Source organism: Panicum virgatum, chromosome 7K (genome assembly GCF_016808335.1).
Source record: "Panicum virgatum strain AP13 chromosome 7K, P.virgatum_v5, whole genome shotgun sequence".
Classification (NCBI taxonomy): domain Eukaryota; kingdom Viridiplantae; phylum Streptophyta; class Magnoliopsida; order Poales; family Poaceae; genus Panicum; species Panicum virgatum.
This window is the reverse complement of record NC_053142.1, coordinates 46,660,138-46,676,797: the sequence shown is the minus strand read 5'-3', so window position 1 is coordinate 46,676,797 and position 16,660 is coordinate 46,660,138. Positions and strand designations below refer to the sequence as shown.

Here is a 16,660-nt window from a genome sequence, read left to right as displayed (position 1 = left end):
GAGTTTGGCTCGATGTGTTCCGTGGAAAAGGGACAAAGGATAACAGGTATGTTTGTCTTTTTATAGGGTTTTTGTTATTTTTTGTAGGGTTTTATTCTGAATGCAACTAACACTGTTAGAAATAAAAATGCAAAGTCAAAGAAAAGTATGAGTAAAATCATAATTAGGGTTCAAAGTAAGGGTAAGAATGCAATATTACCAAACATAAACGGTGCATTTTATTAGCACTTTAAGTTAGTTGTACCAATTATATAGAATTTGTCAAGTGATTAGTTTTAACAAGTTGAATGTTATCTGCAGATCAAGACAACTAATTAATTTGAAAAGAAGAATCCACATATACGTTAACGGAACCACACTTAAATTTTATTTATACCATGTAGTAAAATTGTCAATTTTGAAAAGAATAAGCTTACTTAACAATTATATTAGCCTTACTTTTACGAGAAGTATAATTATTATAAATCAAATGAGCTTAGAAACATTGCAAGATAATTTTAATTTGCCCAAAACAACAATGAATAGAGGAATATCCACGTAGATGTAATCACGCATGAGCAAGCGGATAGAATATCGACACGCGCCTCACATTCCCATTCTAGGTATGCAAAATTACAAACCATGTATTGATAAGTCGTTTTTTACGAGTCACCACTTCTAGAAAATTGCTCGTAATACGATGCACAAGTATTGCCCGTATCCTTTATGGACTACGGGAAAGATTATTTATTGAACACTAGAAAAATTGCCTGAAAATTTTCTATGTTTGTTATCTTTTACAGAAGTGTAATGAATATCTTTTACATAGAATAGTTTTTCTACAGGATATATATAGTTTTTTTCGGTGGAAGGATATATATATATAGTTGTTAGTAAACAAATACAGAAAATTTCGAACTTATTTTCCGTAGCGAAAGAATTTTCTTTATCCTCGAGTCCGACTACACTGACTGACTGACAACTCAACCCTCGTATCGTCTCTATGGGGGTGTTTAGAAACAGGACTTCAAAAAAGTCCTAGGGACTTTTTAGTATTTAAAAGTATTAAATAAATATTAATTATAAAACTAACTGCAGAACCCTAGGGCTAAACTGCGAGACGAATCTAATGAGATATCTTAATCTATGATTAGCGAATGGTTACTATAGCATCACTGTAGCAAATTATGAATTAATTAGGCTCATTAGATTCGTCTCGCGAAAAAGCACTCAGCTGTCAAAAAACATTTATAAACAGATTTTATTTAATGCTATAAAATAGTAAGATTCTTTTTGATGTGATAGGGACTTCTGAAAAAAGTCCTGGAGCCAAACAAGGCCTATATTTGCATACCGCACCTTGCGCTTTGTAATTGTTTTCACTTTACCTTCCCGTGTCGTCGCCGAGCCGACTCAGAATCAGAACTCGTGACGCCCAAACCCTCGCACCTCCTCGGCGGCGGCGGCGTACGGACGGCAGCGCGGCCATGGCGGCGGTGGCCACGGTGAGCTCCGCCAGCGGGCTCCTCGCGATGCTGCAGGAACCGGCGCCGGAACTGAAGCTGCACGCGCTCGCCAGCCTCAACTCCGTCGTCCACCTCTTCTGGCCCGAGATCTCCACCAGCGTCCCCACCATGTGAGTCACAGTCGCTACTGCCTCGTCCCCCCGTTCCCTTGCGCTGCGCGTGCCTATTCGCCGCCGCTGTAGCTGCTGTGTTTGTGCGATTCGTTCGGGCGCCCGCCGCAGGCAGCAGCTTAGCTGGACTTCTTAGTGTTTCGATCTACCTCGCTGATTGATGAGGACTGCGGAGGGGAAGCTGCCTGATTCTGTAGCTGTTGCTCGATTCATTCAGTTCGATCAGGCGTTTGTGCAAGAGAACCGTAGGTCATGGGTCTGTTCTGATCTGTTAGATGGGGATTCCAGAGGCCCAGCTCCCGTTTATATGCTCGTTAGTGTGATATCCTACCTATATACTGGTTCTTGTAGCTGAATTGGTACTCCAAAGTAAATATTCCAACGCTCTGCAGTCGTTTACCCCTGCTTGGATTAGTATGGGTTTTGGTGGGTAGATTTAGCTATTTGCCTCAAGAGAAGGGGATATCAGTAGGAGTGAACTGAGTAGCGGTGATTGAGCATAAAATTTTGGACTTCCATTATGTTTTAAAATATAAGGGACATATCGTGTGAACCTGGGGGTGGGAAGTATCGGCATGGTTTCAACCGATGACTGGAAAATAAATGCAAGTTTATCTTTTCCTTTATCAAATCTATGTCATGCAATAGGGACTTTCCCTGTTATGTTCAGTAAATGCACAATTTGGTTGCAGTATGATAAGCTGATCGTTTCTAGGTGGTTATGTGTCGTGATAGTTGTTGTTTTCTTTTATGTTACAAATTTCTTGTTTCTGAAACGCTTGTTCCACATGGAGAGCCCTTGTGTATGTGATCTGACTTTAATTTCTGTTTGTAATTGTATTCACCGAGTATTTCACTATTGTTGCTTGCTTCATGGAAGTTATCTGACCTTTTGATAGTGTAGCTATAATTTTACTTGGATTTAGTTTATGGAGCTAGAATTCTAGATACTAGGGTGGTAACATAGAAACAATGAACTCCATCTGGCCCTATATTTTTCGGTGATTAGTTCATGACTGAGCAAGCACAAAGTGTGCCGAGTATTTCCAATAATTTATGTCACTAATTAGCTTCCAACTGTTTCTTTTTTCCTGCAGTGAGAGCTTGTATGAAGATGAGGAGTTTGATCAGAGGCAGCTTGCAGCACTAGTCGTTTCTAAGGTATTATGTTTCGATATTTTTTATATTTCTATGAAAATGTCATTCTTCTTCATTTTAATGCTGAAGTTTGTTCTATATCATTTAGGTATTTTACTACCTGGGCGAGTTAAATGATTCGCTGTCATATGCACTTGGTGCTGGACCTCTTTTTGATGTTTCCGACGATTCTGATTATGCCCATGCTCTTTTAGGTGAGAATGGTCTTGAGTTGAGCTATTATGATGATACCGTTATCGTAATATCTTTTGGTCATCATTTTAATTTTAATTTTTTCTCTTTCAGCCAAAGCATTAGACGAGTATGCCAGTATCAAGACCAGAGCCTCCAAAGCTACAGAGGAGGAAGAGAACATTGATCCTCGATTGGAGGCCATAGTGGAGAGGATGCTTGAAAAGTACGACAATATCCTATTGCTTTGTTATATCTGTCAGTTCATCAGATGGGTTATGAACCTAATCTTATTTCATTATCTCAGGTGTATCCTTGATGGAAAATATCAACAGGCCATGGGTATGGCTGTTGAATGCAGGAGGCTGGATAAGCTGGAGGAAGCAATTGTTCGGTGTGATAATATTCAAGGGGCTCTATCGTATTGCATCAACCTTTCTCATCAATATGTTAATCACCGTGAATATCGCTTTGAGGTAAAGCATTTCTAGCAGGCTGAGTTTTTGTTGAAGTATAAGTGAATTGCCCACCTCTTCCCACCAGCTTATGCTCTTGGGTTGAATTGGTTGGTGCATGCAACTCAATAGTTTTCTTCCATGCAAATGCATGGATCTTTTTGAATTGTCGTTATTTCTGACGTATAAATTTCTTTCTCTCTTTGCAGGTTCTCCGTTGTCTTGTTAAAATATACCAAACTTTGCCAAATCCAGATTATCTGAGTATTTGCCAGTGTCTGATGTTTTTGGGTGAGCCAGAAACCGTAGCAAGCATATTGGACAAGCTGCTTTCTGGAAGCAAGGTACATTTTTGCTCTTTGTTCTGCTGCGTTATTTGATGGCATTTGCAGTTGCTTACATGAGATATTATTGTCCAGGATGATTCTCTTCTCGCATATCAAATTGCATTTGATCTTGTTGAGAATGAAAACCAGGCCTTCCTTTTGAATGTGAGAAATCGTCTGACCTCGCCGATTCCTGTGCCATCTAACCCTGACACTGGATCAGCTTTACAAGATGATCAAACTGCTAGTGCGGGTACAGGCACAGAAACAGCTGGAGATGTTCAGATGAGAGATGACACAGCTACCCCGAATGGAAATGCTCACACCGTGGATCCAAATGAGATAGCACATGCTGACAGGCTTGCAAAAATTAAAGGAATATTATCAGGGGAGACTTCTATTCAGCTGACATTGCAATTTCTATATAGCCACAATAGGTAAAGTTATTTATTACTTGTTAAACGGTGACAATTGGCCTTGGGAATACAGCTTTTCCACCTGATACTGATTTGATGTGGTTGCCAACAGGTCCGATCTTTTAATTCTGAAAACAATAAAGCAGGCTGTGGAAATGAGGAACAGTGTTTGCCACAGTGCAACTATATGTGCCAATGCAATCATGCATGCAGGAACTACTGTAGATACCTTCCTAAGAGAGAACCTGGTACTTCTATTCTTCTACTTGCTGTCTCTGCATCATATGGAGATTATAGCCATTGCACTATCTCATTTTGGTGTTATATTGCAGGAGTGGTTAAGCAGAGCAACCAATTGGGCGAAATTCAGTGCAACTGCTGGACTAGGTGTCATTCATAGAGGCCACCTTCAACAGGGCCGGGCTTTGATGGCCCCTTACCTACCTCAAAGTGGTGCAGTTGGTGGTGGTAGTCCATATTCAGAAGGTGGTGCCCTCTATGCGTTAGGTCTGATTCATGCCAATCATGGTGAAGGAATCAAACAGTTCCTCCGTGAAAGTCTTCGCAACACCAGTGCTGAGGTGATTATTTTTTCTTCCTGTTCTTTTCTCTCGTTATTCACTTCATGCATACTTCGCTAACTCCAAACAAATGCCATACAGGTCATCCAACATGGTGCATGTTTGGGACTTGGGCTTGCAGCTTTGGGAACTGCGGATGAGGAGATATATGAGGACATAAAGAGTGTCCTTTACACAGACAGTGCTGTGGCTGGTGAGGCCGCTGGTATTGGCATGGGCCTGCTCATGGTTGGGACTGCCAGCGAGAAGGCTAGTGAAATGCTTGCTTATGCACATGATACCCAACATGAAAAGATTATAAGGTCAGTTCTTTTCAATAGCTGCACAGTATTTCTAAAGAAGCACCTATTCTGACATTTCTACTCTTTTTCTCTAGGGGTTTATCTCTGGGCATTGCATTGACAGTATATGGTAGGGAAGAAGAAGCAGACACCTTGATTGAACAAATGACTAGAGATCAAGATCCCATACTACGTTATGGTGGTATGTATGCATTGGCTCTTGCCTACAGGGGAACTGCAAATAACAAAGCTATCCACCAGCTGTTGCATTTTGCTGTATCGGATGTCAGTGATGATGTTCGGAGGACCGCAGTTATGGCTCTTGGATTTGTTCTATACAATGAACCCGAGCAGGTTTGTGGAATTAATTGCTAGATTGCATTTGGTTACCTTATGATTAACTAGATGCGTTTTGTGCAGTTATATTTCCTTGGATTATCATACATGAACTTAAGAACTTTCACTCACAAGCATCAATACGTCTTTTTTAATTTGCGCTTTACACCTTCTGTTGTGATTCTGCAGACTCCAAGAATTGTGTCCCTGCTCTCTGAATCATACAACCCACATGTTCGTTATGGTGCAGCATTAGCTGTTGGGATATCTTGTGCAGGAACCGGATTAAGTGATGCGATCTCCTTGCTAGAGCCTCTTACATCAGATGTTGTTGACTTCGTGCGCCAGGGAGCTCTGATTGCTATGGCTATGGTAATGATCCAGACCAATGAGTCCTTCGATTCTCGTGTTGGAGCATTCAGGCGTCAACTGGAAAAGATCATTCTTGACAAGCATGAGGACACCATGAGCAAAATGGGTGCCATACTAGCTTCTGGTATTCTTGATGCTGGTGGTAGGAATGTCACAATCAAGCTCCTCTCAAGGAACAAGCACGACAAACTCACTGCTGTGGTTGGTCTTGCTGTTTTCAGTCAGTTCTGGTACTGGTATCCTCTCTTATATTTCATCAGCCTGGCCTTCTCACCAACAGCCTTCCTTGGGCTCAACTCTGATCTGAAAGTGCCGAAGTTTGAGTTCTTGTCACATGCTAAACCGTCCCTTTTTGAGTATCCCAAACCAACAACTCAGCAGACTACAACTTCAACCGTGAAGCTGCCAACAGCTATTTTGTCAACTTACGCCAAGGCAAAATCTAGGGCAAAGAAGGATGCAGAAAGCAAAGCTAACCAGGAGAAGGCCACAGAAGAGGCTTCTGGTTCTTCTTCAGGCAAGACAGCTAAAAGTCAGGAGAAGGATGCTGAGGCGATGCAGGTAATAAATGTCTTCTTTTTTTCTTCATGGTATTCGTTTATAACATTTTATTCTGTGTTGTCATCCATGAGTGAGACTAAGCAATATTTTGAGGTTGGAATGATGCTTTCCATAGTGAGTCTTTAGTAATCAATAATCATGTATAAAAAATGGTGTTCCCGGATGCTTAGCTGAGGTAAGCTCATAAACTACTAGTCTGGACATTTAGTAAATCTACTTTGTCGTGATCCAGATCTAGATGAATTTTCTGTTTTTCATAAGCTGGCTTAGAGCCCTATATTTAAGGATAATTGGAGACACCATCACCTTACCTGTATTTCTTGTTCCAAGGTTGATAACGCCTCAGAGAAGAAGGCCCCTGAACCCGAGCCAACCTTCCAGCTCCTGACAAACCCAGCTCGTGTGATTCCTGCCCAGGAGAAGTTCATCAGGTTCATCGAAGGTAGCCGATACGTCCCGGTGAAGCCTGCTCCCTCTGGATTCATCCTCCTCAGGGACCTGCAACCCACCGAGGCTGAGGACCTCGCGCTGACTGATGCCCCCTCAACAGTCGCAGCAACCACTGGCAACACGGCAGCTGCTGCAGGCCAGCAGGGATCAGGATCATCAGCCATGGCTGTCGATGAGGAGCCGCAACCGCCTCAGCCCTTCGAGTACACCTCGTAATTGATGCCTGGGTCTGTAGAGGTTTGTGTTGGTGGCCTCAAGTTACAAATCCTTTTGCTGCTGCTATACCTTTGCCCTTGCCCCCCCCCCCCCCCCCCCCCCCCTCTTTTTTTTTGAGTACGTAGTGTGCGGAAAATTTGTTGTTGGTTCGAAGACCTTAGTAGAATCATGAGTAGAGAATTTACTCGAATTGGTGTTATAGGATCGATGTTGGGAATCTGGGATATGGCCTGGGTCAAGCCCTACCCTCCCTCCTGCTTTCTCCTTTTTCCTGTGATGTAATATGCTCAAATGTTTGTCCTGAAGCACGTTTCTACCACGGTTTAATTCTCTGTTGCAATGCTGATATTGCACAATTTCTGAACGCTGGGAAGATAAGAGCATGAGAATTTTCTACATGAATTGACCCAAGATGTTTATGTACTCGTGCAAAGTTTTTTTTTGGCTGGCATTTGCCTGAAAATTGTACTTTTCAAGATACGAGGAAGGGGTAACAGTGAGACTGATGAGAAATTCTGATGGTGTTTCGACGGACCGAGGAACTTCAGGGGCACGGCCGTTTTTTTTTTAAAGACATCTTCCGGCGTCCAAAACCAAAATTGACGAACACCACGAAAGGGACAGATCAGCTGTAAACTGGTGTATAAAAGTTACTACAGAAGTACGAAGAGGATGAATCATTTATGGGCATGCAAAATTTAGTGTGAGAAGGAACAGAAATCTGTACGTGAATAACTACTCGCGTAATTTTCTCTCATCCTTGTACACCCTCAAAATTTCCATGCACAGACGTTGCTTTTTGTTGTGGTTTAGGTACTGATGTGTTTGATATGCTTCTACAACACCATAATCCGTGGCAGCACAAAATGCTTAACATAAACATGCGAAAGACGAAACACGCGCCCGTACTGGAGCGAGCCGGCAACCCGAAACTATCCGACGCACTCGGCAAACGGCAGAGGCAGAGGCAGACCCTTCCTCAATCACCGATCATCTAGACCTGTACGGCTGTACCACTGGACGACCCACAAAACACATCTGATTGGCAGTTTGCAATTCCGTAATGCTGTACGAGATACACTGATCACAATTCGCAGGATGCAAGAACTAGATCTACGGGGGGCTAGTTAAGTATAGTTATCAACACAAGCTTCTGGTAGTTGCATCACCCTGATACCCCACTTAAATGCTAGCTGCTTAACACTTCGCATCAACATATTGCTGCAGCATTCAGGCGAGTTCACAGTCACAGGTCCACCAGACCTTGAACACGTACAAGTTTGATAGCAAGCCGTCTCTATGAAATTCAGAAATTCACGTATTGCTAAGACCTGCCAACCAAAAGATTGTTAGTTTTGTGTGCACAACTGCACTTTTGCCTTCGGACAACAACAGTCAACATATCACCTATTGCTCTTTGTTCTTGAGTTCATTATCAATTATCTGAAGCTTCAGATTGTTCTCTTCGTTAAGGAGCGAGAGCTTCTCGAGTGAAGATTTCAGTAGTGACATCTGGGATTCTGAAATATGACTTCGTCCCGTCTTTGGTGCCTGCCACGGCACCACTCCTGTGCCAGCTACACCTCCCACAGATTGTTGAGCAAACCGCTTCATCCTCACGCTAAGGGCAGCAATAGAAGAACGTAAAGCATCCAGCTCCACATCTGCAAACCTATCTGCATAAAGTTTTAGCAGATAAAATTCTGTTAGCATATGAAATTGCAGGAAACGAACGTGAAGTCAGCTAGCACATAAAAAAAAAGGTCAGCTAGCACATGTACAGACCAAGCTGTGCCTTAAACTCCTGCTCTGCCTGAGATAATGGTTTCTTATTTGCAGCAGGAAGCATCTTGAAGCTATCTATCCGCTTCTCCAACAATTCATACACCTTGAAGGCCCGATCTATCCTCTTGTTAATTTCTTGGTCTTTGGTTTCTATGGATAGAAGTGATTTCTTCACTGCTTCTAAGCGTTTCTGTTTGTCTTCAAGCTCTGTCTTCACATAGTATGCATGCTCCTTGAGCTCAATGAAAACCTAATTATCATTAAACTCTTGATCAGCATATTTCCTCCCATCCCTTCATTTATTATTATCTAATCAGTAATGATGTAATGGATCTAACAATTTCAGGTATCTGCAGAACTGAGTGATTTCGGTTGTCCACCACACATGGCCGACAATAGCAAATAGCATGTTTTATTGTCTGAAAATATGCAAATATCATAATGGCTGCCTACTATCATGGTAAAAATTCCATACCTTGTGTCCGTACTCCACATAGTACTCATGGAAGACCTTAATATAGTGATGAAGCGTGGATTTTCCTTCAATTGAGTCAGGGGTCAATGACTTCAGGCTTGATGAAGATGGAAGTATGGGTGGGTCTGGACCAGCAATAAGCTCTTTGCTGATCATTCCAGTTCCAGGAGGCTCCACATCCTTAATACTCTTGCTATCTATGTCAAGCTGAAGAGGTGTTGGTTCCTTCCAACCCTTCATCTCCACCACAAAGCACTCACCCAGGCATGTGATACCAATTAATTGTACATGACCATATGCATCAGCTACGGTAACAAATCCAGAAAGGAAAGGAGAACTTGTGTCACTATTGCCTGTCGTGAGGATAGGATGCACGGAGGGTGGCGTTGAAGCCATTTCAGGGTATGAAAATGGTAGGAAGTGCAGTGTGACCATGTCAAGCCCCCCACCATGAGCACAATAAAATCTCTCTGGAACAAGCGGATCCGGAAACAAGGACAAAGAGCTATCACTGGGAGCTTTTGATAGCGCCAAATCCACAATTGCGAGCCTTAGCAAAGGAGGAGAGTGCCCCATCCAAACGGCTTCTATGTTGCTCTTCAAATTGGATCCTGTACTGGATGGTCGATGCGATCTCAAGGCCAATGGATCTTGTGAATTGGAATCACATAACATGGCAACACTCTTTATTTGTCCATGTGAATCAACATTAAGTCGAGTAGAAATCCCAATGTTCCACTGCGGTTGAATTTCATCAGCAAGAGCATCAACCTGGAGCTGTCCACTACCCCATGCCGTCACAAGAATTGAATCTTTGCCAGCAGAACTGTACATAAAACCTACAGCTTTGCCTTCACAATTGCTACTCTTACCTTCAGATTCGTTGTTTTCCTCACAAACTCTACAAAGAGGCCCCTGCATGAGTGTTCAACCGGATCAGTGTAGGTCATTCACGAGCCTCATATTGAAAAGCATAGAACAATAGTGGCATATACAATAGCAATTTGAATTTGGAATGCCAAATAAATGAAGGAACACAGATAAGTTCTGCAGAAGTTATTTAGTAACTTCTCAATTCAGTAATATTTGGTGACTTTCCTTTCAAAAAATTGAAATAAATAAATGGCAATCACAGATAAGTTATTTAGTAGATTCTAAAAAAAAAAAGATAAGTTATTTAGTAGATAACTGCTTTTGTTCCTTGAAACATAAGGCTCATAATGAATTAAATTATAGAAGCTGCTTAAATATTGAAAGTAAGGTACCTTCTAATATTTCATTTCCTTTTCTTCATACATAAATAAACACTGTGACCCCCCCCCCCCCCCCAAGTGTGGATTTTTATATACTGGCAAATATGCTGTTCTGTCCTTAAAAAGGTATTCACTTGATGTTACAGTGACCAAATTGATGCATTAGTATAGGACTTAGGACAAGGTACAAATCTAGCATCCCATGCCCCAACATTTCATAAGTAACTAAAACTAAAGGTCAAAAAAAAAACTAAAGGTAAGAAAAATATCAGACAAATATATCATAAAGTCGAGGTAGAAGCAAACCTGTAAAGTTAGAGAATCATCTACAGGCGCATATGGATGAGCTTTTGACATCAGCAAGTTGGTATCTGTTGATTGATGTAACAAGTCAGGAAATGTTGCCTCCAACCAAGCTATGGCCAAATGTGAGTTAGTGACGACATTTGGATTTGAAGATTCCAATCCAAATGCATTAACATCTTCATACATTTCTTGAATATATTTCTTGCTGTAGTCACTGCAACATAGAAAAGCAAATCTCAAAAGTAAATATCAACCCACAGATAGAGAAAGTACATGTGTATTTGTATTGATGCATTAAATTTCAACATAATTGCCTAACAGATGCACCATATTTTCAATTTGCAAAATACAAATAATATAAAAATTTGTAGCTCAACAGTGTCAGACATTATAGAAAAATCATAATAGTTCAACAATTAGACACAAAGAAGTCATATTACCTTCCAAATGGAACAACAGGACATAGCACAAAAATTGAACCATCACTGAATAAGATGAAAACCTGCATAAAGATGGGCTTTAATGTGCATGTGAAATCAGGCAGAAGAATAAGCCATCGAACACAAAACTAAATGGTATTTATAAAGTTTGGGCAATGTCCAAATGTTAACTTCAAAACAAATTCGATAAATGCTAGCCATGCCATGTATTTCTGTAACTTTATTATGACTTGGTGCAGGAGTAGTTTGCACAGCAAAATACTATATGTATAGTGTGGACACACAAAAAAAAGCATGTTATTCCCATGATCATTGTACAAAAATGTCACTAACACAAATCATGTACATTATAATTATATAAGTCAATTGCCTGAGGATGATTTGAACAAGACCACATTATCTCCTTTAAGTAGAAAATGACTGTTACAATCTTTGTTGCTAGTTGCCATAATAATCCAGATGAATAAGAAACCAATTCAGAATTTTTCTCTTCTTGGTACGTAATATGGACGATATCAACAGTTCAGTTTTCCCTCGAGGACTTTTATAAGATCTTGATAAGCTTATTTATGTGACATACCGAAAATCTATCCCATAGATGATCACTCCCAAAAGAGAATGCTACTGGACAAATTGCCGAAGCATTCTGACATTTTCCAGGTAGTATTGGCTGCAAAAAAAATTCCTGCTCTGGCTGCTCTAAATCGGATGATAGATCAAATAATCTGCAGAATGATTTATTGATATCTATCAAAGGATTATAGAGAAGAATATAGGAAAACTGGCATAAGACACGCTTCTCATCTTTCTCAGTCACATGGACTAATAAACTGAAGACATAGGAGTGTAGCTTACACAGTAATAGGATGGCGTTTGTACACATAGAACCAAAGTTCATTTAGCATACCTGAAAACAACATCTGATGTCAAAACTGCAAAATGGTTGTTGCTAAAAGGATGCCAAGATGCCTGCAGAACTTTTATGCCATCATTGTTGCTAGGTAGAATCTGGGAAGCAATTGGTGCAGTCCTGTTGTGAATTTCATATCTATAAGTCAAATGTAGGAAAAGAAAATGATGTAGTATAAAAGACACCCAAAACAAACTAAGATATAGCAAAACAGCTCATTAGTGTATTGGGTACAAAAATGCAAGCTTTTGGAGCGCCTGCTCCAATAATTAATAATTTAGCTATAACAGTATCAAGTAGAAAAATGATCTTCAGGTGCACGACTAATGGAACGTCGGGAAAATGTTTTCCCATTGATTTTGTTGCAATTTTAGTTTCGCAACTTAAATAATGGGTCAGGAAATGAAGGAAAAAGTGAATGTCATCAATGCGTGATAAAGCCATAATGGAGCAGATATATATGATATACCTGCATATGATTGTATCACCGTCTTCAGACACCCTCTCATGTACATACAGGACACTTAGATTATGTGATCCAACAAGAAGCAGTGATGAGCCATCAGTGTTGAGTGATACATGAGTGACCACATAACCAAGATCAGTCTCTGGCATCAACATCTGTACAGCAAAAGTAATAAATCAGAATGAGGTACCTGGAATATGATACGCATAAGAAATCAACGCATAAGTGTTGCAACTTCTAAAAGATTTCTGCCCCCGGAGTACAAGCATAGCATATTTTTTCCCTCACTCAATTATGACATAATTTCATGCACAAAACTGAGGTCAGATGAAGTGATACTGCAAAGAATAAAATCAGATGGGCAGAAAGAAAGTGGCACTCAACATCACATAAGAACCACCATCTCAAAAAAGAATCATATCACTCTGCGGGGAGGAAATATCGCTCCCACTGGGAATATCACCAATGTACTATCCTGATTCGTGACCAAGGAATCAGAGAATTTCTTTGCAGAAATAATAGGGATGGGGGGCCAGCTGCCTCCATGTTCCCGCTGAATCACCAGAAGATAGAAATGATCACCTAAGATGGTGTTCAACTGCAGTCTTCATGTATAGAAGCTTCAATCTTGTATAATAGGCTTTCATAATAACCTGTTTCCATAACAGGCTCAACAGAATGGAAAGAGGGATAAAGGCCCTTCAAACTAGAGATTGGAACTGATATTGCAAACGGTGATTGGAAGGAACTCCCGCCTCTTCTAGTCTTTGCAATCACAGACGGTTGTATGGCATAGAGTACTACCTAACACTCGCAGCACTAACCTAACACTCGCAGCACTAACAATCCCAATTGTGCACACTGTTGCACAGCTTGGCAACAGAAGGTTCACTGGCAAATTTAGTACTAAGGTTCACTGGCAGTGAATTGCATACTGAGGTCGTCTCTAGAGCGATTTCTCAAACATACGTTCCTATCCGATCGAATTTGCAGATAGAACACAAGTGATCCCTAGCATTTTCACATGACCTTAGAAGAAAAGCGCGAGCACAATGGGAAACACCTCACCTCGGAATGCACGGCGGCTTCCACGGTGACCTCCTCCCCGTCATTCTCCGCCTCCGGGTCCCTAATCCGCACGCCTATCCGGTGGGCGCCGCACGCCGAAGGGTCCCACGCGTACAGCCGCGACGCTGTGGCGTCCCACGCGGCGGCGCCACCGCCGCCGTCGCGTCTGGAGAAGTCGGGGTGGGAGGACAGTGGCACCCACTGCGACGGCGCGTAGGCCCGCTTCGGCGTGGGGCGCAGCTTGGGCCTCGAGGAGGTGGCGGCGAAGGTCGAGGCGGATGAGGAGGGGGTGAGCGCCAGGGACGGGGACGGCGAGTGGCGGCCGCGGCGGCGGGACAGCGGGGTCGCCGGCGCCGGCGAGTGGCGGATGGGCGGCGGGGACCCCGGGGGCGAGGGCGGCGGCGGCGGCGCGGTGATGCGAGTCATCGACGGCGACGAGGGCGAGTGCAGAGGAACGGTCGGTCGGAAGCAAAATGGCGTTGGGCTCGATTCGAGGTTTCGATTCCCGACCCCAAAAGAACAAAAAGGCCACGCAGCATAACACAGGCCCAACTTCTGTAATGGGCCCATTGAGAAACTCGGCCCAGATGGAGAATAGAGCCACGCCGAGCGGCAGCGAACTTAATGGAAACGGAAGCAGAGGGTTGGAAATTTGGAATTCCAAAATCAGCAGCAGCGACTGTCAGCGCCATTTCTGGCTCTCCTGGGCCATTTGCGCCTCCGTCACTCACCTTCATGACATCGCTACGATGGGCACCTGCATTTGCTCAAAAACAGATGCTGTGGAAAGGTTCATATGCTTCGATGCTCGCTTTTGCAGTTTGCAGTTTGAATGCATCCGATTCTTGGCAGTAGGGCCGACCAGCTCTACTGAACATTTCTGAATGGCTTCTCTTGCCTGCTTGTTTCCGTACAATTTGTGATTGCTCAAAGGATCCTTATGGCAGCTAGCACCGAGGACAGCGAAACATGGAGCCTAAACCATTTACTAGTACCTCCGACACGTGGATGGCATGGACGCGATGTCTGAATCCATGTGTGTTCATGAGTTGATGCAGCTGCGAACGAGGTGCTGATCTGCCAGTGATTCATCTGTCCCCGTTGTTCTATCAGTATCAAACGGTGATTCTGAATTTCTGATTGCGTGTCATGCTAGGTCACCTTGTCTCCATTACACTGAGCACTGAAGAAACCTGAAACCTCACTCCTCGGGAAACTGCTGAAACCACACAGGTTCGTCTGCAGCATTGCTGTGGTTAGGGCGTTAGGCGACAAGGGTTTAGACATCCTTACGACATCAGGATGCACGAAATAGTATGAGATAAGATCTTATGGTGTGCATGATATCAGTATTAGGTGATGTATGCTGGTACTGCTGGTAGCTCTGTTTAGTCTAGGAACACATTGTAACTGATAAGTATCAGGATTAAGCCTTCTTATTCTTCCCTGCACACATGAAACTTGGGACAAAATGTCCAAGGATTTAGGACATGTGCTTCCGTATCTTCTTTCTTTGGTAGAACCACGTGCCTCTTCTCCTCACTTGTAACATCTCTCTTCAGTTCTCTTGTGCAAGAGGCAACTCAGACACAACTTCGAAACAAAACACCAGCAGAAATCTTCTCCACATCTCATCACATGCAAATCAACAACAACAACAACTTGCATCGGCTTCTCATGCTTCTGTGTCATCGACAGTTGCAAACAACTCCACATGAACGAAATCTCCTTGGCCATCCAGCCGCAGGGCAGAACAAGTAATGCGAGCTGTTTGTTGCCTTCAAATCGAGGTGCCCTGTCACATGTCCTTGCATGGCAAGCTCATTTCGTTCACGCTTCGATGTTTGCGAGAAATGAAACAGACCCAACTTATTGATTCAGCTGCATAACTGTCAGTAGGCCAGGAGCAGTGAGCAGGGTGGTTGTTTGTTGTTGCTACCTTGCTGTGCCCCATCTTGCTTGCAACAACGAGAAAGTTCTTTTCAGAAAGATGAAGTAAGCAGTAAGGTGATCATTTGCCTGTCAAATAACGATAGTGATCCAGCGTTCTTTACTTTCAATTAATAATTAACTGCTTCAGAAAACAAACAAATATGCAGTCTAACTATAAGCTTTGAATTCTTTTTTTCAAGGGTAGCTTTGAATTCTTCAGTCAAACTTGTAAAGATATTCCAAAAAAAAAGGAATCTTATACTGCGAAGTAAAGATGAAAAGTTGACTAAAATTTCCTCTCTTTTTTAAGGGTGACTAAAATTTCCTTTGTGTTCCATTCAGTAATAGGTCTTTAGTTCTATGATAAACCATACGAATTCAGCAAATTGTTGCTTTCATTACTTCCCTGCAGTCGCTTCAAAAAAAAAATACTTCCCTGCAGCTCCAACTCTGTTGGAAAATTCTGCGCCTTACATGTGAAAGGAAAAGGAGATCTATTTCACATGTCACTGATGTGTGATGTCTCAAAATTGAACCTTATTTTCAATGTCAATTCATTTCTCTGCGTAGCAAAGCTTGCATCTGCTCCTATTTCCTTTTCAGCATACTCAACGACAGCAAGAGGAGATCAATCAGTATCCTACTGTCTATGATTGCATAGGCCGGTTCTCCTCATCCGCAGTCGCGTGAATCCCACATGCGGCGACCCGCCTGCCGAGAAACAAGCAGCGGCAGCCGGCAACCACTGGTAGTTTGCGACGCAATGTGCTGCGCGCGCCTTGGTAACCGCGATTCAATGGATCCGTGGGATCCAACGCAGACGCAGTGCAAGTACTGTAGCCGCATCAGAAGGACCGTCCTTGCAGGTACTTGGGGCAATGGCTTGCTGGCGAGCCATCGATGGCCATAAAACTAATCCGCCCCCAACCTACGGGGACGATCTCCATGACTTGTCTGGCACTTCGCAACGTGCAGGGCACATGCCCACTCACCGATCGCCCGCCTCACATGGCCGGCTCTTGAGAGGCTCGCTGGCTCCTGGGAATTGGCATGAAATCCAAGAAAGAGAGTTCAGATATACAACGGT

The 16,660-nt window shown here is 42.7% G+C and overlaps 2 protein-coding genes across 6 annotated transcripts; one reads left to right on the top strand and one right to left on the bottom strand.

The window, feature by feature from the left end:
* The first annotated feature begins 1,355 nt into the window (after positions 1 to 1,355).
* LOC120641709 (26S proteasome non-ATPase regulatory subunit 1 homolog A-like) lies at positions 1,356 to 7,344 on the top strand. Of its 2 annotated transcripts, XM_039917923.1 has the most exons (13): positions 1,356 to 1,615; positions 2,713 to 2,776; positions 2,862 to 2,967; positions 3,059 to 3,170; positions 3,252 to 3,420; positions 3,609 to 3,743; positions 3,819 to 4,162; positions 4,254 to 4,389; positions 4,474 to 4,722; positions 4,804 to 5,024; positions 5,099 to 5,357; positions 5,529 to 6,272; positions 6,603 to 7,344. In XM_039917923.1, exons 1-13 carry the CDS (start codon positions 1,467 to 1,469, stop codon positions 6,936 to 6,938), a joined length of 3,024 nt encoding a protein of 1,007 aa, XP_039773857.1. In that variant the 5' UTR covers positions 1,356 to 1,466; the 3' UTR covers positions 6,939 to 7,344. The 2 variants fall into 2 exon arrangements, with proteins under 2 accessions (XP_039773857.1, XP_039773856.1); XM_039917922.1 differs by having other exon boundaries at positions 1,375 to 1,615; positions 3,059 to 3,420.
* A 611-nt stretch (positions 7,345 to 7,955) lies between these two features.
* On the bottom strand, positions 7,956 to 14,128 carry LOC120641710 (nuclear pore complex protein NUP88-like). 4 transcript variants are annotated; one of them, XM_039917926.1, is made up of 10 exons: positions 13,642 to 14,122; positions 12,577 to 12,728; positions 12,105 to 12,245; positions 11,778 to 11,922; positions 11,198 to 11,259; positions 10,758 to 10,971; positions 9,199 to 10,113; positions 8,724 to 8,973; positions 8,346 to 8,614; positions 7,956 to 8,269 (listed from the first exon to the last, which is right to left on the bottom strand). In XM_039917926.1, the coding sequence occupies exons 1-9, from the start codon at positions 14,065 to 14,067 to the stop codon at positions 8,346 to 8,348; spliced, it is 2,574 nt and encodes an 857-aa protein (XP_039773860.1). In that variant the 5' UTR covers positions 14,068 to 14,122; the 3' UTR covers positions 7,956 to 8,269. The 4 variants fall into 4 exon arrangements, with proteins under 4 accessions (XP_039773860.1, XP_039773859.1, XP_039773862.1 ...); XM_039917928.1 differs by having other exon boundaries at positions 8,073 to 8,269; positions 12,105 to 12,227; positions 13,642 to 14,128; XM_039917925.1 differs by having other exon boundaries at positions 7,956 to 8,614.
* Positions 14,129 to 16,660: the final 2,532 nt, after the last annotated feature.